At 39.1% G+C, this 26,240-nt stretch overlaps 1 protein-coding gene across 11 annotated transcripts in view; it reads right to left on the bottom strand.

Annotated features, from left to right (window-relative positions):
- Positions 1–26,240, bottom strand: part of Atp11c (ATPase phospholipid transporting 11C) — a 199,222-nt gene that overhangs the window by 54,458 nt on the left and 118,524 nt on the right. For all 11 annotated transcript variants that reach the window (XM_037199084.1, XM_028854235.2, XM_028854236.2 and 8 more), the window contains 7 exons: positions 19,963–20,124; positions 19,152–19,303; positions 18,526–18,597; positions 16,758–16,831; positions 15,270–15,373; positions 14,450–14,631; positions 9,630–9,893 (listed from right to left, as the gene is read on the bottom strand). In XM_037199084.1, coding sequence (XP_037054979.1) covers positions 9,630–9,893; positions 14,450–14,631; positions 15,270–15,373; positions 16,758–16,831; positions 18,526–18,597; positions 19,152–19,303; positions 19,963–20,124 — 1,010 coding nt within the window. The remainder of the gene's footprint in view (positions 1–9,629; positions 9,894–14,449; positions 14,632–15,269; positions 15,374–16,757; positions 16,832–18,525; positions 18,598–19,151; positions 19,304–19,962; positions 20,125–26,240) is intronic.

The raw sequence follows: 26,240 nt of genomic DNA on the forward strand, positions 1-26,240 counted from the left end.
GTAGCTGAGGACGTCCTCCAACTCCCTGATTTCCCTGTCTTCCCTTCTTAAGTCCTGGGACTATAGGCATGCACAACCCCCTGCTTGATTTTGAGTTTCTTAATCACAGAGGTGACTATCCCAGATGAGACAAGTGTCACCAGTTCTAGTTCCTTCATCTATTCATCCCAAAGAATGAACTGCCTCTAATGATAGTGACTTTTGGTTAGAAAAGCTCTTTAATTAGGGAGAAAATGAAGATACTAGATTTCCCAAGAAGGAGGCAACTTTCTGGAATTGGCCCTCTCCTTTTACTGTTGGTCCTGGAGACTGAACTCAGGTTATAAGGCTTCTATAGCAAGTGCTTTTAGCTGATGAGCTATTTCACTGGCCTAAGAAGGAGAGTTTTAGGGAGGATGTAATTGATAATGTCAACTTCAGTAGAGAAATGAGGAAGAGAACAAAGTGGATTGTACCAAGTTTGCCTATAAAGAAGCCTATAGACTATTAAGAACAGAAATAACAGGGCAAAAGGGGCTAATAGTGCCATGGGGGCAAGGACTGCCCACAGTTAATTCCAAGTTCTAAAATGTATAAAAATGAAGGTGGTTGTGCAGTCTGACTCTATAAAAAATTTAAAATGAGTCTTTTGAACTACAGATCAATTAATGAAACTACTGTGAAATGACGCAAAATTCGATATGAAGATAATAATCAGTTAACTTGAAACTTCTAGGTAAACAAAAGATCAAATGACTTAGGGGCAAAGAAACACAGTATCTTTGCCTGAATGACAAAAGCAATCCATAGAACATGGTTTTTCAAATAGGGCAAAACAGAAGAACATTATATAGCTGGGCAGTGGTGGCACATGCCTTTCATCACAGCACTCGGGAGGCAGAGGCAGGTGGATCTCTGAGTCTGGGGCCAGCCTGGTCTACAAAGTGAGTTCCAGGACACCCAGAGCTACACAGAGAAATCGTGTCTTGAAAAATCAAACAACCCCCCAAAAAGAACATTATATAAATACATACATACATCATTTAAATAAATATCATTCTATATCACCTAAAGGTTCTTAACCCAAGCCTACCTATATTAAAATATTGTCCATGCCGGTTCCATTTGTAGACCAAGTAAATAAAATATTGGGCACAACTTGGTACTGCATAATTATATTTTAAAGATTCCTTAGGTAGTTTTCATGTCTAACTATGACTAAGAGGCATTTAGGTGCCAAGAAAACAAATGTAAAGCAAGATGGAGGTAGGAGGATCAAAAGTTCAAGGCCAGCCTGGGCTACATGAGCTCTTGTCTCAAAAAATCAGTTTCAAACCCATGGTCACAGAGTAGTTCTCTAAAACAAAGCAAGCTAGCAACCAAGTAACCAAACAACAAAGTCATGAACATGAGAAGGGGGTTTGTAGGTAGGTGGAGCGGGTAGTAGAGGTGGGAGAGATTTGGGTGGATCACAATCTGAATGCACAGTGTGGTAGTTTGAATAAGAGTGTCTTCCCACAGGCTCTGACATTTGGACACGTGGTTTCCAGTTGGTGGCACGGTTCAGGGAGATCTAGGAGATATGGCCTTGTTAGAGGAAGTACATCTTTGGTTTCAAAGCCTCATGCCATTTCCAGTTAGTTCTCTCTGCTTTGTGCCTCTGATTTGCCACCACAGATTCTTATTCCTCTGGAAACATACATCCAAATAAACATTTAACTTTTGTTAAGTTGCTTTGGTACTGGTGTTTTACTACATCAATAGAAAAGTGACTAATACACACATAACAAATATGAAACCACACACACACACACACAAAAAAAACTTACAATAACCAAATTCAATCAATTTTTTGTTGCAATGAGGAGAGCAAACCAGCATCCATTTAATTTCTGCTCAAGCAATCTTGGGTGCCCTTTGAGAATCAAACCAGTAGGTACAGGAAAATTTCATAGTTATAGCTTTACTTGTCTACTTTAATGCTACTCAAAGTTTACTGTGTAGAGGGGTTACTTGGCTCAATGATTAAGAGATATAGATGGACATCACATCATGGGACAGGTAATGGCCTCAGCCATGAGGGGGATTAATTCTGGAGGAAACCGCCCAAAAACCTGTTTTGGATGTGGCAAGCAAGGTCATATTAAGAATAATTGTCCTGGAGCCCAAGCAACGGCAAAGACACCGGGACTTTGCCCGCAATGTAAAAAGGGACATCACTGGAGTAATGAGTGCCGATCTAAGGTTTATGCTCAGGGAAATATGTTACCACCGTCGGGAAATGGGCAGCGGGGTCCGCTCCGGACCCCCCGAAGCCAGGTGTACGGAGCCCTGGATACACCTGCCCCATCCCCAGTTTCCCACCATCCCATCCAGTTTGTTCCTCGAAGGAACCCCTTTTTGTCCAAGACCTTATCAGAGGCACCCCTGGAAGTGCAGGATTGGACCTCTGTTCCTCCACCAGAACAGTATTAACACCTCAGATGGGTCCCCAGGCTCTCGGTACTGGAGTTATGGGTCCACTACCTGCAGGGTCTTTAGGACTGATTCTGGGCAGGAGTAGTGCTCTTATGCAAGGGATTAGAGTAATTCCAGGAGTGATAGATGAAGACTCTGAAGGGGAAATTAGAATTATGGTTGAGGCTGGTAAAGGGGTGACAATTATTCCCAGGGTGCTCGCATAGCACAACTGCTTTTGATGCCCCGCTTTCATACTAATAATCCCTTTCTTAAACCACACAGAGGTGAGGGTGGATTTGGCTCTACAGGCCCTCTAGCATGCTGGGTTTCCACCTTAGAACAAAGACCTATGCTAAATTTAAAAGTTAATGATCACAGTTTTCGGGGTCTTTTAGATACTGGCGCTGACACTTCAGTTATTTCTTTAAAACATTGGCCCGAAGCTTGGCCCCTTAAAGATTCTACCTCTCACCTACAAGGTATCGGCACAGCCCAGACGCCATTACAGAGCAAGCTACTTTTAAATTGGAAGGATGAGGAAGGTCATGCAGGAACTTTTCAACCATTTGTGCTACCTGACATTCCAGTGAACTTATGGGGACAGGATGTGTTAAATGGCATAAAAACAGTGCTTACTACACAGCCTGTACAACAGATGCTAAAGAGTCAGGGCTACTGCCCGGACAAAGGCTTAAAAAAAAAAAAAAAAAAAATGTTGCAAGGAGACCCGCTCCTGCGACAGACAAAAACTGTGTCACTAGGGGTCCTGGCGATACTAGAGGATTAGGATCTTTTCCATAGGGGTCACTGCACAGCAGCCTTTTTTAAATTGCATCCTGTTATATTTCCCAAGATAGTACAAATGACTCCTATTCCTCAGGCCCGTGTGGTATTTACTGATGGCACTTCACGTGGTTTTGCTGTGGTGGTTTCTGGTAACATAGTAAAGAGAATAAAGGTCCAGGGCACTTCTGCCCAGGTGACAGAGGTACAGGCGCTGTTGCTTGCTTTACAGATGTTTTCTGATGAGAGTGTAAATATTTATACTGATAGTCAATATGTGGCACATGCCATTATGCCTTTGGAAACAACAGCCTACATACCATCCATTTCTTCCATTCATGAATACTTATTGCAAGTACAAGGACTTATATGGTCTCGCTCACATAACCTTTATGTGGGCCATATTAGAGCTCATACTCAATTGCCTGGACCTCTAAGTGAAGGTAATCAGAGGGCTGACGCCATTACTCGTATGGCTGTCACATTAGTCTGTTCTGCCTTTGATAAGGCTACTCAGTTGCATCAGCGTTATCATCTTAATGCTGGATCTCTCCGATATCATACAGGCATAACCCGGGAACAAGCTATCCAAATAGTTAAATCATGCCCTATTTGTGTGGAATTTTTACCTGTTCCTCATTTGGGAGTTAATCCTCGAGGACTTTTACCTAATCATGTGTGGCAGATGGATGTCACGCACGTGCCTTCCTTTGGAAAATTACAATATGTCCATGTGTCTATTGATACATATTCTTCTCTAATTTTTGCTTCTGTCCATTCAGGGGAAAAGGTTAAGGATGTAAAAAATCATTGTTTTCATGCTTTTGCTTACATGGGAGTGCCAAAATGCATAAAAACTGATAATGGTCCCGCCTACAGTAGTACGGGATTTTCAAAATTCTGCCAAGATTTTTCTATTGTTAATAAGACTGGTATTCCTTATAATCCTCAAGGGCAGGCTATAGTAGAACGCTGCCATCGTACCTTAAAAACTTATATTGCTAAAGTAAAAAAGGGGGAATAGGGGCTCATCTTTCCTCTCCACATTCTATTCTTTCCCTAGTTTTATATATTTTAAATTTTTTATCGGTGGATTCTGCTGGAGTATCTGCTGCAGATAAGCACTGGAGGGCTCCTGTTGCAAATCATCCTCTGGTGCGATGGAAAGATCTTTCTACTGGCACTTGGAGGGGACCCGATCCGGTGTTGGTGTGGGCCCGGGGATCTGTTTGTGTCTTTCCACAGGACAATGAAGTTCCTCTGTGGGTTCTTGAACGCTGTGTGCGCCCTGTGGCTGCTGCTGAATCCCAACATGGCAGAGACCTATTGGGCCTTCGTAAAAAACTCTCCCCTTCTGATGCCAATGGGGATTGAGAGCCCAATACGGCCAGCCTTGGCAAACATTATTCTAGCCTAGGAACTGTAGCCATGTGGTTGGATTCCTCAGAAGGTAATGTATGGTAACTTTTTTCAAAAAACATTGAGAATGTACCACACCTTGGAGATTAAGGATAACTCTGAAGGTCAATGAACTTCAGTTGTAAACAGTAGCATACCAGCTAAGCCTTTTTCGCATTTTGCAACCCCCTCAAGCTGGTGTAGTACCTACTTTTCAGGAATGGCTCTGTGCAACATTTATTTGCCTCCTGAAATTTATCTAGCGTTTTTGAAGATACCTCAAAATTTGTGAGCCTGAATATAGCCATTATTGAGGCCATTAGTTCTGCTCCTTGTTTGCTGTTTTTGTTTTCTGTTTTCTTTGTTTCTCAGTTGTTCTCTTGCAGACCTGCCAGCCTAAGTAGTGCTGGGATCAAGAAAAATGGGCCTTGGTGGTTCGTGTTCCTGGAGCCGTGTCCATGCCAGTGGACCGTGGCAGCCAGACACAGATGATGCTCACACGCTCCAGAAGAGACTCTGACATTGCTGTTGCCGTTGTTGCTGTTATAGCAGTGGTGGCCACTGCTGCTATTGTTTCTGGGATTGCTATTTCATATTTGGTTACTACAGCTAGCACAATGGAGACCCTGGCAGCAAAAGTAGCTACCACAGTTAGTTAATCTTTCTTCTTATTGGGCATGACAAATTTAATTCCACTTTTATACATTATAATTGGCTTTGAAAGTTGTAAAATTATTAAAACTCAAGTTCCATTTGCTTATGGGATACCACCTTACAAGGACTCCAATTTGCAGTAAGGCTCGTTTAAGAAGGGAATGGTTCAATTGCCTTTAGCCTCCTGGCTATGGGTGGGTTCGGACTTCTGTTGGTCTTTTCTGTGTCGCACAGATTGCAAGCCCAGTGCCACTTTGAAATCTTTGGCAGCAGTCACTCTACAGCTCACATGGTTGAGTCTGTATGATAATGAGTATTCAGAGACGGGTAATGCTTGGGGGGCTGCCACCAACCTAAGACAGAGCACTTGTGTGGCCTGGGCAAGTGTCTCTATGACGGGTAAGGTGGTCTGCTGGTCCCACGCAACCTAAGTCAGAAGCTCATTTAATAAAAAGGGGGGAACTGTGGGCGCCATGGGCCCTGGCCCCCGGCCCCGACTGGGAGTGGCTGCAGCCTTGCTTGCTTGACCTTGATCAGATGTCCTCCCTATTCGGATTCCCTACCGGTATCCACCCTTCTGAATGCTTAAGGGAAGTTCCTTGTGTCCTCCCTATTCGGATTCCCTGCCGGTATCCACCCTTCTGAATGCTTAAGGGAAGTTCCTTGTTGTGTATCCTGCATTTTGGGCAGTTAATTACTTAGATGCAAGAATATAGAACATTGAGTCTGGAATGTGGACCATTGACAGCGAACTTCTGCCCTCCGGGGGTTCCTCCATTTGTGCTGTAAGCCTGTACGTATTTAAGGTTTCTTCCCTCTTTCAATAAACGGCATTCGACATCCAATCGTAAAAAAAAAAAAAAAAAAAAAAAAAAAAAAAAAAAAAAAAAAAAAAAAAAACTTACAATAACCAAATTCAATCAATTTTTTGTTGCAATGAGGAGAGCAAACCAGCATCCATTTAATTTCTGCTCAAGCAATCTTGGGTGCCCTTTGAGAATCAAACAAGTAGGTACAGGAAAATTTCATAGTTATAGCTTTACTTGTCTACTTTAATGCTACTCAAAGTTTACTGTGTAGAGGGGTTACTTGGCTCAATGATTAAGAGCACTTGCTGCTCAATTTTTTGTGAGGTGAGACACTTGGAAGTCACATTTAAGGCAGAGAAGAAAGAAGTGAAGGGAGAAAATGTATGTTGGGCACACTAGAAAGCAAATTAATCCTGCTTCAGGCCTTTGGCATCACCTGAGTACCTGTGGCTAATGGAGAATTACCAAAGGTTTCAGGGTAAAGTTGTAATATGGACAGACCTTATCTGGCAGAGGGGCTTAAGGTATTGAATACACATGATAGGCACATGATCTGAAATATCAGTGGTAATTGAAGCTTGGCTAAGGCTTGATGGATAATGTGAACTGGAAAAAGGAAAGGAACAAAAAAGGATTCTGGATCTGAAACCTATTAACTTGAGAAAAGACTATGCCTAATTCTAAACACACAACCCGGAACAGAGAAAAAACATAAGGTAAGTTTTCCATAATGCCTGGCTTATTCAAATTGAGAAATTGAGTACTACATATTGCTATAGACTGACCTATTTTCTTTCAAACTTATTAAAGGCCTATCCTCATTGTGATATTAGAGGGTGGCTTTTTTTTTTTTTAGTTTTTTGAGACAGGGTTTCTCTGTGTAGCTTTGCGCCTTTCCTGGAACTCACTTCTAGCCTCGAACTCACAGAGATCCACCTGGCTCTGCCTCCCAGAGTGCTGGGATTAAAGGCGTGCGCCACCACCGCCTGGCTAAACGGTGGCTTTTTGAGAGTTGATTAGGTTTAGATAAAATCATAAGAGCAGGACTTTCAAGATGAGATTTTTGCCTGCTATAAACTTAATTGTGCCCTCAAAATTCTGAAATACAACCATAAATGTGAAGTTATTAGGAGACAAGATCTTTCGAATTAAGTTTAACTGGGTTCACATATTGGAAAAATTGCTTTTATTTGAAGAAGCGACACCAAAATAATCTGTTATCTGAAAGTACTCACCAAATCATAGCACTCTGATCAAACTTTTGGACCTAGAATTGTGAGAATGATATCTATTCACTGTCCATGGTGTTGCTACAGCAGACTAAGCAAACTAAGAAAAACTGACAAGTAACGTTCATTGTAATTTGGACTGACCATATGTGTTATTTGACTAAAAAAAGAAAGAAAACATTTCTCATAGGTAATTAATATGAATATGCAACCTCACTATCAGGTACTGAAACAACAATAGTTGTTTTAAAATGTGCCACAGCCTTATGAATGTGGCTTATTAATTTTAAAGCTTATGTAAACATCAGATATGTAGATAGACTATGCATAAGTTTAGCTGTTAAAAAGAATAGGCTCTGAAATTATACAGACTTTTTAGTTCCTTAATAACTATGATTTTGAGGAAGTTATCTTTATGAGCCTCAGTTTCTATCTATAAAGAGAATTAAAACTGCCTAATTGAGTTGTTAATAAAGCGTAAATGAGAATAATCATACAAAACACTTAATAGTATTCCATTAGGAAATGGAAAACAGGGCTGGAGAAAGGCTCAAAGATTAAGAGCACTTGCTGCTCTTGCAGAGGATTTGAGTTCAGTTCCAAGTACCCACATACCCATAGATAGCTTGCAACTGCCTATAACTCCAGTTCTAGGGAATTCAGTGGCCTCTTCTAACCTCCACTGGCACAAAGTGCATGCGCGTGTACGTACACACACACACACACATACACACACACAGTGCATAATTTGCTGATAAAACACCGCTACACATAAAATACAAATAAATAAATACAAATTTTAAAGATTATTTTATTCTTTATTATGTTTGTGGGTATGTACACATGAATGCAGATGCCCATAGAGGCCAGAAGAGGTCATCAGATCCTCTGTAGCTTGAGTTATAGGTGGTTGTGAGCCACCTAATGTAGGTGATGGGAACTGAACTCAGGTTCTCTGGCAAAACAGTATGTACTCTATGTCCTTTTAATCACTGATTCATCTCTCCAGCCCCAAAATAAATTTTCAGGGAAAAAAACGGGGAAATAGTCTTTCCTATAGGAGGTCTCTGCAATTACTGCAGGTACAACTGGTGCAACTTACTTATGGCTACACTAAATTCAAGCAATTAATAACTTAGACAACAAGAAGAACTGAAGGATGTCTTATCTCTGGGCACTGAGTTGTGAATCAGAAGCTTTTCTTGAAACCCTTACCCTCTATAAATCTTGTTGAAGACAGAATCAAAGTTTATTCATGTGGTTCCCATTGGAGTACTGAGGCACAAGGACCCACACTGAAAACCCAGATGGCAATGTTTAGAAATTGAACTAATTTAAAAGTTTTTTTAATGAAAACAATTACTGTTATAATCCAAAAATTTTACTGATTATATATAAGAGCAAAATGAATGTCAAAGAGACATTTGTACTCTAGTATTCATTACAGCACTATTCACAAGAGCCTAGAGATGGAAACCACCTAAGTATCTATCAACTAATGAATAGGTGAAAAAAATGGGACATACATAACATAGAATACTATTCAGCTACAAAATAATGAAATTCTGTCATTTGCAACTATATAGGTGACATGGAGCTTATTACATTATATGTAATATAATGAGCAAGTAAAACAATCCAGGCACAGAAAAACAAATAGTATATGATCTTATTCATATGAATCTCAAAGCATTGATCTCATGGAAGTTGAGAATACAAGGGTGTACCAAAGGCTGGGAGAATATGTGGATATAAGGATGGGAATTATCTGTAGAGTGGTGTGACTATAGGTAACACTAATTTACATAAATTTCAAAATGCTAGCAGGAATGACTCTGGAAGTTTTACTGTAAAGAAAAGTGCTTTGGGAAAAAGTGTGTTTAGCTATAATTTAAACATTATACAGTATATGCGTGAATCAAAATATCACATTAACCTATTAATATGTACAATTTTATGCTTTTGTGTACACGTGAATTATAAATCTAGAGCTGGGATAACTCAGTGGTAGAGTGCTTGCCTAGAATGTGTGAGGCCCTAGGTTTAATTTACAGCACTGCCAAAACAAACAAAAAAACAAGCTTTCACACGAAATCTTGAGAAATCTAATTTTTTTTTTTTTTTTACATTAAGAGAGGTATAAAGTGACAAACGATCTCAAATGGACCATTAACCAAGTCCTCTGGGGGAAGGTTTTAACTTACAAGAATAAAACATCAACAGGGAATGATAAATTACAGCAAATAGTCTTCTGCCAAAGCATCCGTTATTTACATTTATATCAATGTATAAATAAGAAATAGATTCACTTTCTTACTTTTTAAGGCTTCTAGTGCTTTTAGGAAATTCATGCAGCAACTTCTTACGGTATTCTATCAACAATTCATGTAACCGATCTTCTTTCCTTTCACTTTCTTCAATGGTTTTTGTGGTCAGTTCCAAGAGCTCAGTATTGGTTTGGAAAAGGCGGCAGGCATAGCAAGTGGATTTGGCTGTTTCCATCTTGTCTCCAGTAAGCACCCAGACTTTCAAGCCAGCTGCATGCAGAGCTTCAATGGTCTCTGCAGCCTGATCTTGCAGCCTACAAACACAAAGAAATCTTGTTAACCTCTAAAATTCTTGACAGAAGAAGGTCTGTTGAAGCAAGCATTCTTACAGGTCACTAGCAATGCAATTCTAGAATTTTGACTTCTTATCACAGTTGTGTTGTCTCTGGCAAAGCTTTTCTTACTATATTGAATTTCAAACAATGAAGTTCAGAAAAGTTCATATTTCTTAAGGTAATTGGTAACCAGTGGCAGAATAAGAATTGAAACTATAAGCAAAAACATCCAGAATCTCACCAAATGTCTGTATTCATTGCCACTTTAAGTGCATTTTATGACATCTCACTATGCAACTGACTGTTCTGGAACTCACTATGCAGAGCAGGCTGGCCTTGAACTCAGAGATCCCTGCCTCTGCCTTCCAAGTGCTGGGATTAAAGGCATAAACCACCATGCCTGGTGAACCACACAAATTCTTAACCTGTTCCAAAATGGAAAGAGCTAAAACATTCTAATTAGATATGGGGACTGGGAGTAAATTTCTATCTTTGAGGAGCTTTTAATATTAGGAAAGTTGCTCAGTATGGTGGCTTGCCTTTAATCCCTGCACATGGGAGGCAGATGCAGGTAGATCTCTGTGAGTTTAATGCTAACATGGTCGCTATACTGTGCTCTAGGCAAGCCAGGGCCACACAGTTGAGATCCTGTCTCATAAAAAGAAATGTAAGTAAGTAAATAAATAAATATAAAGGAAACCCAATAATTTTTATTGAGAATTTAAGAATAATTCTAAAAGGTAAAGATAGCAGAATGACACAATCTTTGGGTTCCTTTCAGCCACCAGAGTATCAATGAAATTTTACAAAAGAAATTTTGTTAAGAGGAAGGCAAAGAAGAGACACAGGAGGTAGGAAAGAGCAATAAAAGCAGAGAATATGATTAAAATATATGCATGTATGGGAGTACTACAATGAAACTTAACTTTTTGTAATATATGTTAAAAGAATTTTCAGGCGGGGCTGGAAAGATGGTAAGGGGTTCAAAGCATGTATTACTCTTTCAGATGACCCTAGTTTGATTTCCAGTACATGTGTCAGGAGGCTCCCAACAGCCTGTAACAACCCCAGTTACAAGAAATCAGATGTCTGTCCTGCATGGGCACTCCCAAATACAAGGCATTCTCATTCCCACACACCCATTTTACACACACACACACACACACACACACACACACACACACACACACACACACACTTAAAAATAAAAATAGGATACTCTTAAAAGATTTCTGGACAGAAATTGAAGATGGAAAGGTTTTAGAGAAGATGAGGATGAATAAAGAGGAGATTGGGCAAGAGGGTAAACATAAAAAAGGGGTATATTGAAAAGTCATATGGAACTTGCTAGTTTATAAGCTAAATAATAAAATATAATTAAAATCATATAGAAATTCATTAGATGTACAGACATTGGTTTTTGGCAAGTACTTTTTGAATACTTCAATATAGCTGCATGGTGTTTTGTAGCTGCATGTTTTGTAAAGTGATGTTTATAAAATGAGTTTGAATGGGTGGGTAATGGTGCTTCCACAAGCCACAGGTTATTAAATGAAAATCCAAGTGCTAAATGCCACTCCGTAAGTTTTAAAAATTATATTACATTAAATTACATTATCATACTATATTATACTATGTTATGTTATGTTATGTTATATTATATTATATTATATTATATTATATTATATTATATTATATTATATTATATTATATTATATTATATGTGTATGGGTGTTTTGCCTGCATGTATGTCTGTGTGCCACATGCACACAGGGTCCGAGGAGGCCAGAAAAGGATGCTGGATTACCTGGAACTGGAACCCTGGTCCTCTGGAAAAACAGCCAGTACTCTTTACTGCTGAGCCATCTCTTTAGGTCTTTCCTTGTGAATGTGAGGCCCCAGAGATCCCCAAACAAAACAAGCTCTTGCCATGGCTCTTGGTTGCTTATCAGGACTAGGTGGTAAAACCCTTGGGCTGAAGATACCATACACAATGCTTGCAGGACAGAGAAATCAAGGCTAGAACTGAGCTGTAAGCTTCCTTCCTGCTTGCTAGCTTTCAGTGTGCTTGAAGGTGTTATATAGGCTGCTAGGAGAGAAAAGCTATCAAGAGTCTTATCTATCCATAAACTCTTTGAGTTACAATACCAACCTGCCAGGTAAGATGTGTCCACTGATGCAATATATCGTGAATGTGACTGATAGGAGTAACCAACTGTTCTTCAAAAGTTGTGTTTGAGGGAGCTGGAGAGATGGCTCAGTGGTTAAAAGCACTGGCTACTCTTGTAGAGGACCTAGGTTCAATTTCCAGTACCCAAATGGCAGCTTTCAACTGTTCGTAACTCCAGTTCCTGGGAATCTGAGAACCTCTTCTGGCCTCTGAGGGCACTGCATACATGTATTACAATAGGCACACATGTAGGCATAACACCCATACATGTAAAATAAATAAATCTTAAAAAAATTGCATTTGAGATCCATTCCATGGAAAGGAACTCATGCCAAAAGTCTGTAGCTGGAGAGGTCCTAGGCCCTAAGCGGTAACCTACTGTTTTTTGTTTTGTTTTGTTTAAATAAACCGAAATGGTCTCAAAATGTCTTTTAAATATTTATGTTTATACTCATAGATTAGTGCTGCTCTCAACCTTGGTTAGAGAAGATTCTCTTTGCAGTGGGTGATAATTACTGAAATAATTCCTAACTGGTCAAAGTGCTGAAAATAAGTGACAGTTGACAGCTCAGACTTAGTAAGAATTTTGTATTATCCCTCCATGGTTTAGGGAACATCATGAAAGAGGGAATGGAAAGAATATAAGATCCAGAGGAAGAGTACTTTGAACTGTTATCTTCTGGACATGGCATGGCCACTACACTCAGACATTCATAGCAGACTGGTTTACCTGCACAAGATGAGACCTATCAATGAATGATTCTATCATGGGTGGTGGGGAAGGAGCTCATAATTACTCTCTGAGTAACCACTGGCAATTAGTGATTGCTGAGGTAGGATAGGTCATTTTCTTTAGTGGCACAGCCACCAATAAATTGCCCATGTTCAAGTAAATGATCATACCACTCATGCCTATGCAAGCAACCCTAACTGAACTCAATGGGTTGTAAAAAACAAAAATCAAACAAACAAACCCAGACAGACAGACAAGGAAGCAGACATAAAAATAGGAGGGGACCTTGTTCTTAAGAAGAGGGTCAATGGGAGCAAGACTAGGATGAGAGAGGTTAATGGGAATGAAGTAACTAAATTACATTATATACATGTATCAAAGTATCAAATAATAATAAATAAATATTAACATAAAATAAAACAATGAAAACTTTAATACTTTCAAATGGCTGGATACATCTGTGATTTTTTGCATAATTAAAAAATTTAATTAATGTATTATATGTGCATGGCTGTTTTTTTCTGCATATATATTTGTACACTATGTGCATGCCTGGTGCCCAAGGATGGCAGAAGAAGACATCAGATCCCTTAGGACTGGAGTTACAGATGACTATGGATACCATGTGGATGCTGGGAAGTGATCTCAGGTTCTCTGGAAGAGCAACCAGTATGCTAAACCACAGAGCCATCTCTCTAGTCCCTTTCTCATAATTTACAACACTTTGAAAACTTGTACAATACTAAGGAATTAAAATATTACTTCAAGCAGATTACTGACCAAGTCCTACAATAATGTCTGACAGAGCTCGCCTTATATATTTAAGTCTTCTTTTTAATCTTATTTTAAAGTACTCAAAAATATATTCTGGCTTGTTGAAGCATATTAAAATCTTGTGCTGTTTTGCTCATTTACCAAAATCTTATCCATTCTTCTAGGCAATAGCTCAAATGATTCTACAATCCTGCTTTATGTACTATAAGGCTGTTTTTATAAAAGTTACATAAACAATTAGATGATTTAGTAAATATTCAAAAAACTATAATGATAAAGGATTCATTTTTTCTAAGATACATATATTTAACTTGAAACTATTTCTAGAGTTCAAAATCTGCTGTATTTTTTTATACCTGGTAAACCAATCTTTAGCTTTACACAGATGAAAGTGCTAAATGAGATATTTCAAAATATGTGAATAAATTACTAATCTGGGTCTTACTACCCAAAATGACCGGTCATTAAAATAATAAAAGTAGACCTGAACAAAGATGATACAGTAGATATGGTAATGTGGCCAGGGGAAAGCTCAGGAAGAGATAAAGAACTACAAATAAGTGAGGAATACTGCCTGAGGGAGGAGAAATAGTCTCCCTCAGGGAAGTGCATACCAATTGGTTATCCAATACCAGATGGTTAGCCCTGAAAACAAACATACAAGTAACATTATATGGACTGAATAGGTATTTAAATATTTAGGAACACACACACAAACAGCCAATTAAAGGAAAAGGAGCCATGAATGTGAAAGAAAACAAAGTAGAGTTGGACATGGGAAGTTTTAGAGGGAGAAAAGGGAAGGGAGAAAGTGATGTAATTATAACTTCAAAAAAATTAGCAAGAGTATCTAGTTACTTGTCTTCCACAGCAGTGGCTCCAATTAAATTCATGTTTGTCTCAATCTCATCAAAAATATTTTCCAGTTTTTCTTCTCTATCTTGTAGGGCCATTTTTGCCTCTATTAGTTGTGAATTAATTCTTTCAAAATCTTCGGGAGCAATTTCTTTGAAGGCTACACAAAGAGTCCGATACCCATCCTAGAAGCAAAACAGAAGGTCTACAGTTACCTCTGTAATAGCTGAATGAATGTCATACTCTTATAAGGATTTATTTTAATTATGTGTTGACTGTGTGTCAGTGTATGTTTCTGTATGGTTATGTGCACATGAGTGCCGGTAACTGTGGAGGCCAGAGACATGAGATCTCCTGGAGCTGGAGTTGCAGGTAGTTATGAGCTCCCTACTGTAGGTACTGAGAACCAAACTTGGGTCCTCTGCAAGACCAGTGCATGCTCTTAACTGTTGAGTCATCTCTCTAGCCCAGTCATATTCTTGAAATGCATTTGCTTTATCCATCTGTACAAGATAAATTCTGACACATTTAATTTTTAAAAAAGAACAAAATGGAACTAAAAAGTTAACATTCAGTCAAGTTCTAAATAAATAATAGCTCTTTTGAAAAGATCCTTGAAACATCTTCACCAAGTACTAGTTCTGACCACAATATTGATCTTTATGTTAAAATAAAGAATATAGGAATATAACCAAATTTCCAAGTACAAGAAATAGACTATAAAATAAACTAAAATTAATTTTAACATCTATTTTAAAATGATAAACATAGTTATACCTAGGATTTCTCCATTTACTTATTGAAGGGAGGAGCATAGACTCACCATTGCATTACGTTCCACATGAGCTTTGGTTAACTCAATTTCATGGTTATGCACCCTGGGAAAAACTGATGAATCTGCTCCTTTACAAAACAGTAGTATATCTCCTAAAATAAAGAATCAAAGTACTCAACTTAGAATCTGAAGACTGGTATTAGGATTTTAAGAAGAGGTAACTTTGTTAAGATGGCCTCTCTCATGCAGCTGCTATATATTTTTGAATCTGTCTTGCAGTGTTCAAATGGAATGAAATATCTAGAGCTTTACTTTGTCAGAAGAACAATCACCATCTCTCCAGAACATTGTAGACATAATACACAAACCAGGTATCACTACATGTACCCCTGCCATAATTACAGCCTAGTAAATCATGGACTACTAGGCTGTGTCAAGGAACTCCAAATGACTTATCTTTGAAAATGTAGCCAGTCACAACCTAGAGCCAAGAACCAAACTCATGCTCCAACAGCTTGAATGCATTTTGAATAAACCAGAAGAACACTTGCTTTATGGGCTGTACTGGGAACTTGAAAATATTTTTGTAGAATGCTGATATTATAAGTTCAGTTTTAGATCATGTACGGTTGAGCATTAAAAGATACTTTTTCCTTATGAGGCAAATAGCTGAGCAAATTAAAAAGTGTAGCTTTGGGACCACTGACCTTTGCATATCATTTTTGCAGGCCTTTTACCATTTGCAGAAGAATATGGGTATAGATGTGCACATATAAAAGTAGTATTTAAATGCTAAATGTTTCATTTCTAATCACACACCTGAAGTGTGTTTAAGTCATAAACAAATTTCATGGAGATATACTAAAACCAATCTCATGACTTTTCAGTCATCCCAGAAAGCATGAGTATAGTGAACCATGTTTCTCTATGGGTTTGTCTTTATTCTCCTATTCTCATTAAGAATTTGCAACAGAATTAATACTAAAATATATCAAGGATATTTTGAAAATAAACCTCTTAGGCCAAAGAAACACATGTGCACACATATACATACATCTGAGAGCTTTGCGAATAAAGTAGGAGTGCTCTCCCATGGGTTTTTCAGAATCTGAACAGAAGGCAAACTACAATAGTGCCTTCCAAAGACACTGAGGAGCCTACACGTGATGGTACCCATTTCTCTGAAAGGCAAGTAAGTTATATTCTTTCACAATTCTTATCTCTGGAATGAAACAAAAATGCCCTTTCCCAGAAACTTGAGTTAATTATACATCTCTACTTGACTTGCTTCCGAGGAGTATAAAGCAGTAGGATAATAAGAGAGGTCAGAGAAGGATTGAAAACCAGCCCCTCTCTGAACTCTAGACTTCTAAATTGGTAATTCCAGACCATTAGGCGATATAGAGGTGCTGTTTCAGTAAAATCTGCAAGACTGCTTAATCCTAAACTACATAAAATATTTCTTTCCTCAAAAAGTTGATAAATAAACCTTACAAGTAGAAAACGATAGAGAAGTCAAATTTTAAAGATGCATACCTCCTTGGGTCTTTACAATTACACTCATACGTCGGCGGACAGAATCAAAATTTAAGGTGTGGAGAAGTTCATACCTTTAGGAAAGGAAAGGCAAAAGAGTGAAATACCTCAACTATGCTGAATAAGAAAAAGCACATGGCTGAAACATCTTAATGAACACAAAGCTTTGCTCTTTAGATGTGGAGAGCTAGTTTTGTATACAATTGGTACTTTCACTTTTCTTTGGAATTTCTCTGCATGTAGAGCATGCTGATAATAGCAGTGAAAGTTATTTTTATTTTTCTCACTGTATAACTTATAAAGAGAGTGACTACACAGGAATGGAAAACAAAGAACTGGCTCACCAAGCCAGCTCTGGAGGGGGTATAGTGTGATTTTAATTTTGGAGTATCTACTGTGGGGTTAGACAATGTGCTAGGTTCTAAGGAATTGAGATGAATCTGCCAAAGACTTCTCTCCAAAAACTTACCATATTATAAAGGAGACAAAGGATAATGAACATAACTATATTCCATGTCCACGAAATACTTAAATCAAAAATACTCAAAAGGGAGAGACCCAAGCACAGAAAAAAGGCCTACTGAAAGAATGTTTCCTGGAAAAGGGTATGTGCTGGATTCTAAAAGAATGACATGATGAGGAAATGGGGCTGACTTTTAGAGCATAGGGGAGAAAATGTATGAAAGCATGCATGGCAGCTATGGTTCACAGAGTTTAAAGTTCCAATGTCTGGAAAACTCAATGATAGAAAAGCTCTATATGTATAATGTATTCAAAGTAAGCAGGGGCTTAGAACTGGGAACTCTGGTGCTATTTCAGAAACATGGCATTTTATCTTAAAACAGTAAGAAGTCAGAGAAAAGTTTAAAGAGTATAACAACATTACGAGATGGCTTAGATTTGTCTATGTATGGATGAACTATTAATTAGATTAAATAATACAGAAGAGTTAAAAAAGGAGGGACTTGTGAGTGAATATTTTTATCTACATTTCACAGATAGTTCAGCAAGACTCATTTTGCCTACAAGACAACATGTAAATCAAACTGAAACTTCTACTTCAAACCCTCACTTTTTTATTAAGAAATTTTTTATTCACTTCACATACCAATCATAGATCCCCCTCTTCCCTCCTCCTGCCCCTCCAGCCTTCTCCTTCCCAACCCATGCCCCCATTCCCTCATCCAACAAGGTAAGGCCTCCTTCCATAGGGAGTCAGCCTGGTCCATTCAGGAGACGCAGGTCCAAGCCCCTCCCCCTGCCTCAAGGCTGTGTGAGGCATCCCACCATAGGTAGTGGGCTCCAAAAACCCAGCTCATGCACCAGGGATGGATCCTGATCCTACTGCCAGGGGGCCCCTTAAGCAGATCAAGCTACACAACTGTCTCCTTTATGCAGAGGGCCTAGTCTAGTCCCATGGAAGCCCCACAGGTGTTGATCTAAAGTTCATGAGTTCCCACTAGTTTGGTTTGGTTGTCTCTGTAGGTTTCCCCATCATGATCTTGATGCCCTTGATCATAGAATCCCTCTTCTCTCTCTTCGACCGGATTCCTGGATCTCAGCCTGGTGTCAAACCCTTATTTTGTTACTCTGAAAAACAGCTATGAAAAATAGCTTTTCCTACTCCAACTGTATTTATGTAAAACCCTGAAATGGGAGAATACAGTTCAGTATTTATAGGTACATCAGTTTTCTTTCCTTTCTGAATCCATTTAATGTAAACAACTGGGTTAAAAAATGACAAACATCAAAACACAGAGCTACTTACTCTTCTATTTCTTTTCTTTGGTTCTCTACTCTTATATGTCCATTCCAATTTCCCAAAAATGTGAACCCAAACCTATCAAAAACAATAAAAAGACTTGTATATCTTCAAGAAACAATTAATTTCCTCTTCTTCTGTCATTACCTATCCTTATAAATGCCTTTCTCCTTTTATCTCAATCTCCAATTGCATTTCCCTTTTCAAGATGAGCTGACAACAAAGAGCAAGCCAATGACTGGCTACTACTGAATTCAAGAGGGAGACAATGTAATTCCAATTTTGCAGCAAACACAGAGTGTGACCTTTTAGGTACTTAGTCATCTTGAATCTCATGGGTAAACTGGATTGTCAGTTACCAAATGACATCAAAACTGCTGGCATCACTCAGCAAGAACATGTGTTGTTCAAAAGCTGCCACTGTTACATGATTTATAAAATAATAAGACAGTTTGGACTAGTGACTGGGATGTATAAATAAGGCAAGCAAAATCAATGCATCATTATTTTCTTTTTGAACTTACAAAATAGGAGAGGCACATGATAGAGTTACTGAAGCAAATGAAAAAAACATTAAATGAACTCCTACCCCCACTGTGGTTTCACTTTCACAGAGGTATAAGAAAGCTTACTTTTTTGCTCCTTTTACCAAAGCTATTTCATCTGGTGAGGAGGAGATATAGGTGAATTCAGCTGTTTCTGTAGGTCCATCAACAGCATCATTTGTTTTAATTTCTACAGTGTGACATAAACACAGAGCACGCAAAAAGAGCTCTTCTCGGTTCTGTAAAACAGAAACAGAAAAATGACTATTATTTTTATTTTTATCACTAGGTAACTACACAGTGCACAAAGAAAAAGGTTTAAACTGACAGAATGTTAAAATCTATAGGAAACTAAGTAATGAAAATTTATAAATTCCCAATATTCAAACAAATATCTAGCAACTAACAAAATTAATGGTTCCTAGTCTGTATCCCTGGAATATGTATTAACTCATCCAGATTAGTGTAGTACCACCTATACCTAAGGTAGTAACTTCTTCATGGCCTAAGAGGTAGTTAGGTATCTAAGGCACAATCTAGCAAGTGTTCATGTGTAAGGAGACTTTGATTTATTTAACATGAAAAAACTAGAATGTTAATAATTTGATGAGACAACATTCTTAGAGGTGCTGATATTTTTAAAAAAAATGTGAATCCACATACAGCCAAGTTCATGTTTTGTTCAAAATGCCATTTCCTATAATTCTACTTGTAAGTTCTAGTTGTTTATAAATGCTAAAAGTGTTAACAAAAGAAAGGTGCAGTCAAAAGTACAAATGGTTATTTAAAGGTCTGTATCATGCACCCATTGGAAAATTCTGTATTTCTACTATGTAGGGATAAAGCATGCTTACAAGGATTGATTTCTCAGGTAAAATATTAATCAGGAAAATGTCACCTTATCTGCTTTATCAAAATAGGTTAAGGGTCCATCAGTTTGAGATAATCCATCAGCTTCCTGAGTTGTGCCTTTATATTTGTGCCCATCAATGCAACATTCAATGAACTCCATGCTATTTTCAGTGAGTGTTCCAGTCTTATCTGTAAATACATAATCCACCTAAAAACAAGGACATAAACATATACATGTTCTTTAATATTGTTAATTTTTAGCCAGCTATAAGAAAGCAGTCCTATTTCCATAGCCATAGAAATCACTTCTTCTAAGACTTGTCAAATGCCGTAATTATAAATGCAGTATTATCAAATTAATGAGAAAGTTGTGAGCATTTTCAAAGACACTAAAACTTACTTAATGTAGAAGACTAACAGGACAGAAAATCATGACTATTTTATTAAGCTAAGTACCTTTAATTTAATCCTTTAATGTTTCTTATAAGGTAAAGTAAAAAGTCAATTTCCCAATGAAGAAAACAACATAGTGAACATCTCCCCACCAGAATGTACATAATCCAATGGAAAAATGTAACTGGCATACCAATAAAAGAAAAACTGGTATTTTCCCCCATGAGAAGCACAATTAAAATGTTACGGAGGACAACTTGTAGAAGACAGGTGTCTGTAGTTGGAAGCTTTCCTATGTCCTGCCTGGTCCCACAGCTGCTCGAACCCAATTAAACACACAGGGGCTTATATTACTTGCAAACTGTAAGGCTTATTGCAGGCCTCTTGCTAGCTAGCTCTTATATCTTAAATTAATCCATTTCTATTAGTCTATGTTTTGCTACATATTCCATGGCTTCACCGGTCTGCTGCTAATGTTGTCCCCTCAGTGGCAGCTGGCTCTGCTTTTCCTCTCCTTTCTCTTCCTGTCTCTGTTTGGATTTCCTGCCTGCCTCTAGGCTGCCTTGCCATAGGCCAAACAGCTTTATTTATCAACCAATCAGAGCAACACATATTCACAAAGTACAGAGAGATATCCCCTATCAGTTGTCTCTTTCCATAATGTAGGATCCAGAGATCCATCTTAGGTCATCAGGCTTTTGTGACAAGCACCTTAATCTGGGGGAACTATCTTGTTAGGACTCAATAAAAATACTGCATTGATGGCAGTGTGAACAGGGAAGAGACGCCTTTCCCCTTACCCCTCATTGCCTCTCATTGCCTGCAACATATGACAGACAAGGTAGCTGACCCTCCCCCTTACCAGCTGCAGCACTCAGGAAAGGGGGCCCTGCTTCTTGCCTGGACAGCACAGTAGAGCTGACCCTGTTGGCAGAGGTGCCGGTGAGCTGGCCCTGAGTGGGATAGCTGGCCACACCCCCTCATCTGCCATATGGTGGTGAGGGCAAGAGAAAGATGCTCCACCTTGCCCCAGCCACCTGTGGTGGCAAGGGAGCTGAACCTCCTCCTTACCAGTTGCAGCACTCTGGAAGTGGACCCTGTACCTCACCTGGGCAGTACCAGAGAGATGACCCTATTGACTGGGAGTGGCCCCTCTGAGAAGATGAGCGTGGGAGATCTTGCCCCACCCCTGATCTGCCATATGGTGGTGTGGGCAGGGGAGAGTCATCATCATCAGTCCCTAATACACACACACACACACATACACACACACACACACACACACACACACACACACACACACACACACACACACACAGAGTAGCAGGTGGGAGAGCGGCCCAGTCTCTCACCAGCTGCACTCAGGAGAGTGGCCCTACACCCTGCCTGGGCAACAGAGTAGAGCTGGTCCTGAAGGTGTAGGTGTGGGAGAACAGACCCTGAGGATGTGAAAGTGTGGGAGAATGGACCCTGAGGATGTGAAAGAGGGAGAATTGGTCCCACCCCTTCCTCATCACTGCAAGGGGTGAACTAGCCAGGACAATGCTGGAGAGCTCACCCTGGTGGTGAAAACGGGAGAGCTGGTGGACTGACTAACCCGGCAACTACCCAGGCCCAGTACCAGAGTTATGAGTTGGCTCACCCCAACATCCACCCATCTATGATCTGCTGAAGGAGGCCAGCTCTGCAGACCCAAAGCTGCAGGATTTCCATGACACAGGGCAACAACAGGATATCCAAGAGGAGTCCCAGTGAGGGCCCAGCATTGATAGTACAGCAGAAACCAGAGGCCTCAAAGATTCTGTTTTCCCCCCGACAGGGTTTCTCTGTGTAGTTTTGGTGCCTGTCCTGAATCTCGCTCTGTAGACCAGGCTGGCCTCAAACTCACAGAGATCCATCACCTTGGCTCTGCCTCCCAAGTGGTGGGATTAAGGGCATGTGCCACCACTACCCGGCCAGACAAAGACTCTTTGCAATGAGCACTTTCATGTAAAGATATATGGATAAAAGGATTTACTGCGTGACTCACTGTGTTATACTATAGCTTCCAAGAGGAAATTTGTCCTTTTTTCCTCTTAAATTTTATTCTATTTTACAGGGGAGGTTGCAAGGGCAGATACAAAGGGGTGGGAAATGAATGGGATCGTGATGCATGATGTGAAGTACACAAAGAATAAAAAAAAAGAAAGTTTAATAAAAAATACTGCATTGATGTAAAAAGCATTACAACTATAGAACATATTATACAGAAGAGAAATGTTGACAGTTATCTAGTTAGGAGATACAACAGGTAAAGGGTAATAAAAAATTAAAAGTTTTTTCCATCCCTATTTTCTCAGGTATTCCTAAAAAATGTTTCCAAATTAGAAAAAGCAATTAATAGGTTAAAATATAATATGTATATTTTTACAAATAATGGTAAATATGCTAATGAAATAAAATTTCCATTATAATAAGTCATTTTGAGCATTTTATAAGTCATTTAATTTTGAGTATTTAATAAGTCATTTTGAGTCATTTTATCACAGTTTTTATCTATTCTATTTATAATACCTGGCTTTTAGAAACCCACAATTTTATCCTCCTTTATGGTAATGTATGCTTAAATAGTTAAAATTATGGGCTGACAAGAACCAGTATAAGCACAAGATTAAGGTTTTTATAATGTATGGTAAAAGAGATGAACTCCAGCAGCAGTTGCCTTCTAATTATTTTTCAAAGCTTTTCATGGTAGCAGCACTGACATAAATAAAGCATTCTAGTCTTCCTTTTTCCCTATTAGCCAGCAAGTTTGAATTCTCTTTTTAAATCGATCCTAGTGGTATTACTTGTGCATCATTTAGATTTTCCTCAATAAACTGAAATTCTTTGAGGCTTTCTATTTTTGATCAAAATATTCACTTTCAGTTTTCAACAAATCCTGGGTTGCTTCACATCATGCATTTGGATTAGTATTGGCCCATTTAGTCTCTTTTGTGTGTATGTGTATGTGGAGGCCAGAGGAGAACTTCGGGTGTTGTTCCCCAGAAACTGTCCATCTTTCTTTTTAGCTAGGATCTCTTACTGACCTGGCACTCCCCAAAGAAACTTGGCTAGCCAGTCAGTGAGTCTCAGGATCTGCCTAGCTCCACCTCCCCAGTGTTTAGGTTAAAGTACATGCCACTATGCTGGGCCTTTTCTAGGTGGTTCCCTAGGATAGATCTTATATCCTTGTGCTTCTAAAAGAAACACTTTACTGACTGAGCTATCTTTCTAGCCCCCCTTTGGAATCTTAAGGTATTAGTGTTAAAGGTGGTAACTTCAAAGTAAAATATACAATTCTTTTGTCTCTGTGGAACAGTATGGAGAGTAAAGGTCTGCAAACACCAAATCTCGAAAGTATAGGCCAACATACTATAAACTAAAACAGGCATCTTATTTTCAATTTTAAATTCCTAGGCAATGTTGATTCTGTTGGTTCTAGAATCAGAATACTTACAAAACCATTCTGATATGCCATGTACTGAGGGAAAGTAGACACGGGACTAGCTCTGATTAATATTAAAAAGTATTTTCATATTTAAAGGACAGGGATAAAAGGAGAGATTGCTGCTTGGCCCTGCCTCACAAACAGATTCTTCTTCTTTAACAATAGCTTTGAGCTGGATGAAAAGACTCCTCTCTATCAGCAAAGTCAAGTTCATCATTTTATGGCAAGAAAGCCTATGCTAGTTGTACATTGTAAAATATACATTTGATCTGCTTCTCTATTTTCTATAATAGCTTCTAACACATATGGCATCTCCAGTCTGGTAAGAATGTTATTTTGAGATGACAGGTCAATGAGTGTGTGCTCATGTTCAGCATGGTGTAATAAAAGGAGTATCCCCACTAGAAATTCTTGTTTTTCTGGTGGATGTTCCAAGAGAGGTAGATGAAGATAGAGGACTATGCAATATCTGCTAACACAGGATGCTTCTATGCCCTCTTTCTCCTTTCACAGACCACCTCAATTTCTTTCTTTCTTTTTTAATCAGATGCAATGGTTATAGGACTAGGGTGAAACTATTAAGTGCTGGGCCTGGTGGTACAGGTTGATGATCTCTGCTGCCAAGGAGGCTAAGGTGGGGGTATTGCCAAAGTCTGAGCTTCAGAGTGAGTTCAAGGCCAGCTTGAGTATTTATGGGAGATCCTCTCTCAAAAAAGAAAAATGCGGCCCACAGAAATCCACAAAGATACCCCCACAAAAGACTGCTGGCAATGGTCGAGAGACAGCCGGGATTGACCTACTCTGGTGATGGGATGGCCAAACACCCTAATAGTTGTGCCACAAACCCCATCCAAGGACTGAGGAATCTGGATGCAGAGATCCATGGCTAGGCCCCTGGTGGAGCGCTGGGAGTCTAATTAGTGAGAAAGAGGAGGGTCTATATGAGCGAGAATTGTTGAAACCAAGGTTGGATAAAGCACAGGGACAAATAACCAAATGAATGGAAACACATGAACTATGAACCAAAGGCTGAGGGGCCCCCAACTGGATCAGGCCCTCTGAATAGGTGAGACAGTTGATTGGCTTGATCTGTTTGGGAGGCATCTAGGTCCTGGGCTCGTTGCATGAGTTAGCTGTTTGAAACCTGGGACTTATGCAGGGACGCTTGGCTCAATCTGGGAGGAGGGGACTGGACCTGCCTGGACTGAGTCTATCAGGTCGATCCCAGTCCTCGGGGGAGGGGGGCAGGAAGGGAGAGAACAAGGGAATCTGTGGCTATTATGTAGAACTGAATAGTATTGTAAAAGAAATAAAAAAAATAACTTAAAAAAAAGAGACATCTTACTAAGAATACTAATTTATAAAATGTTGAACAAATTTCTAGCAATCTAAAAAAAAAAAAGAAAGAAAAATGCTAGAGATATACCTTAGTAGTAAGAGGCTTGGCTAGCATGTGTGAAGTCCTTGGTTTAATTTCCAATATTTAAAAAACAATCATATATACAAACATACATACACAAAACAAACAAACAAACCCCACAACTGCTGGAAGCATAATGATTTTGAAGCAAGAAATTTCAAGTTTTTCATTTTTCCTGTAGGGAATAGGATGCAAGATTCTATAAATGCTAAGCAAGCAGACTGAGGGAAGGGTTCCTCTTAACTAGATGCCTATAGTCTAGATGAGCACAGTAGACAAACCTAATTACCCTTTCCAGAGTGAGAAAGTCTGGATATAAAGAAAAGCAGGAATCACAGTTGCGGGTCATAAATGAATAAATGGGATTACGTGAGGGCAATCTAATACTACTTAATACCTTAAAAGGGGCTCAGAGAAAGAGATGACAGCGTCACCTAGTTCAATAAAACAAAAGCCCGCTGCTCCTAATTTTAGAATTGGACAGTTTTGGATGAAACCTACATTTCTCAATATTCTCACCCTTGGAGACATTCTGGATAATGAACTATGGTAAAAAACCTCTGGTAATCACTAGAAAGAGATATGTATCTTTTATATACTAATGAGATAACTGGTGGCCTTCCATAGCTAGCTATCCTTCTGAATAGCAAGTCACTAGAGAAATTAAGGCATTAATTTGATGGCTGGAGCTTTCACCTCCATCTCACAACCCCTGAGGGGGAGGATTGTTGTAGAATATTATTTTAAGGTGTGTTACTTTTGTTTATGTTGTATTTGTTTAACTCTGTGAATCTGTGTTACTTCACCTGTCTAAAACACCTGACTGGTCTAATAAAGAACTAAAAGGCCAATAGTTAGGCAAGAGAGAGAGATAGGTGGGGCTGACAGGCAGAGAGAATAAATAGGAGAAATCTTTGTGGAAGAGGAGGAGGAGGAAGAGATCAAGAAGCCAGAGAAGGAGGACGACTCCAGGTGCCAGCCACCCAGCTACACAGCAAGCCATGGGGTAAGAGTAAGATTTACAGAAGTAAGAGAACGGGAA

Source organism: Peromyscus leucopus, chromosome X (genome assembly GCF_004664715.2).
Source record: "Peromyscus leucopus breed LL Stock chromosome X, UCI_PerLeu_2.1, whole genome shotgun sequence".
Classification (NCBI taxonomy): Eukaryota; Metazoa; Chordata; class Mammalia; order Rodentia; family Cricetidae; genus Peromyscus; species Peromyscus leucopus.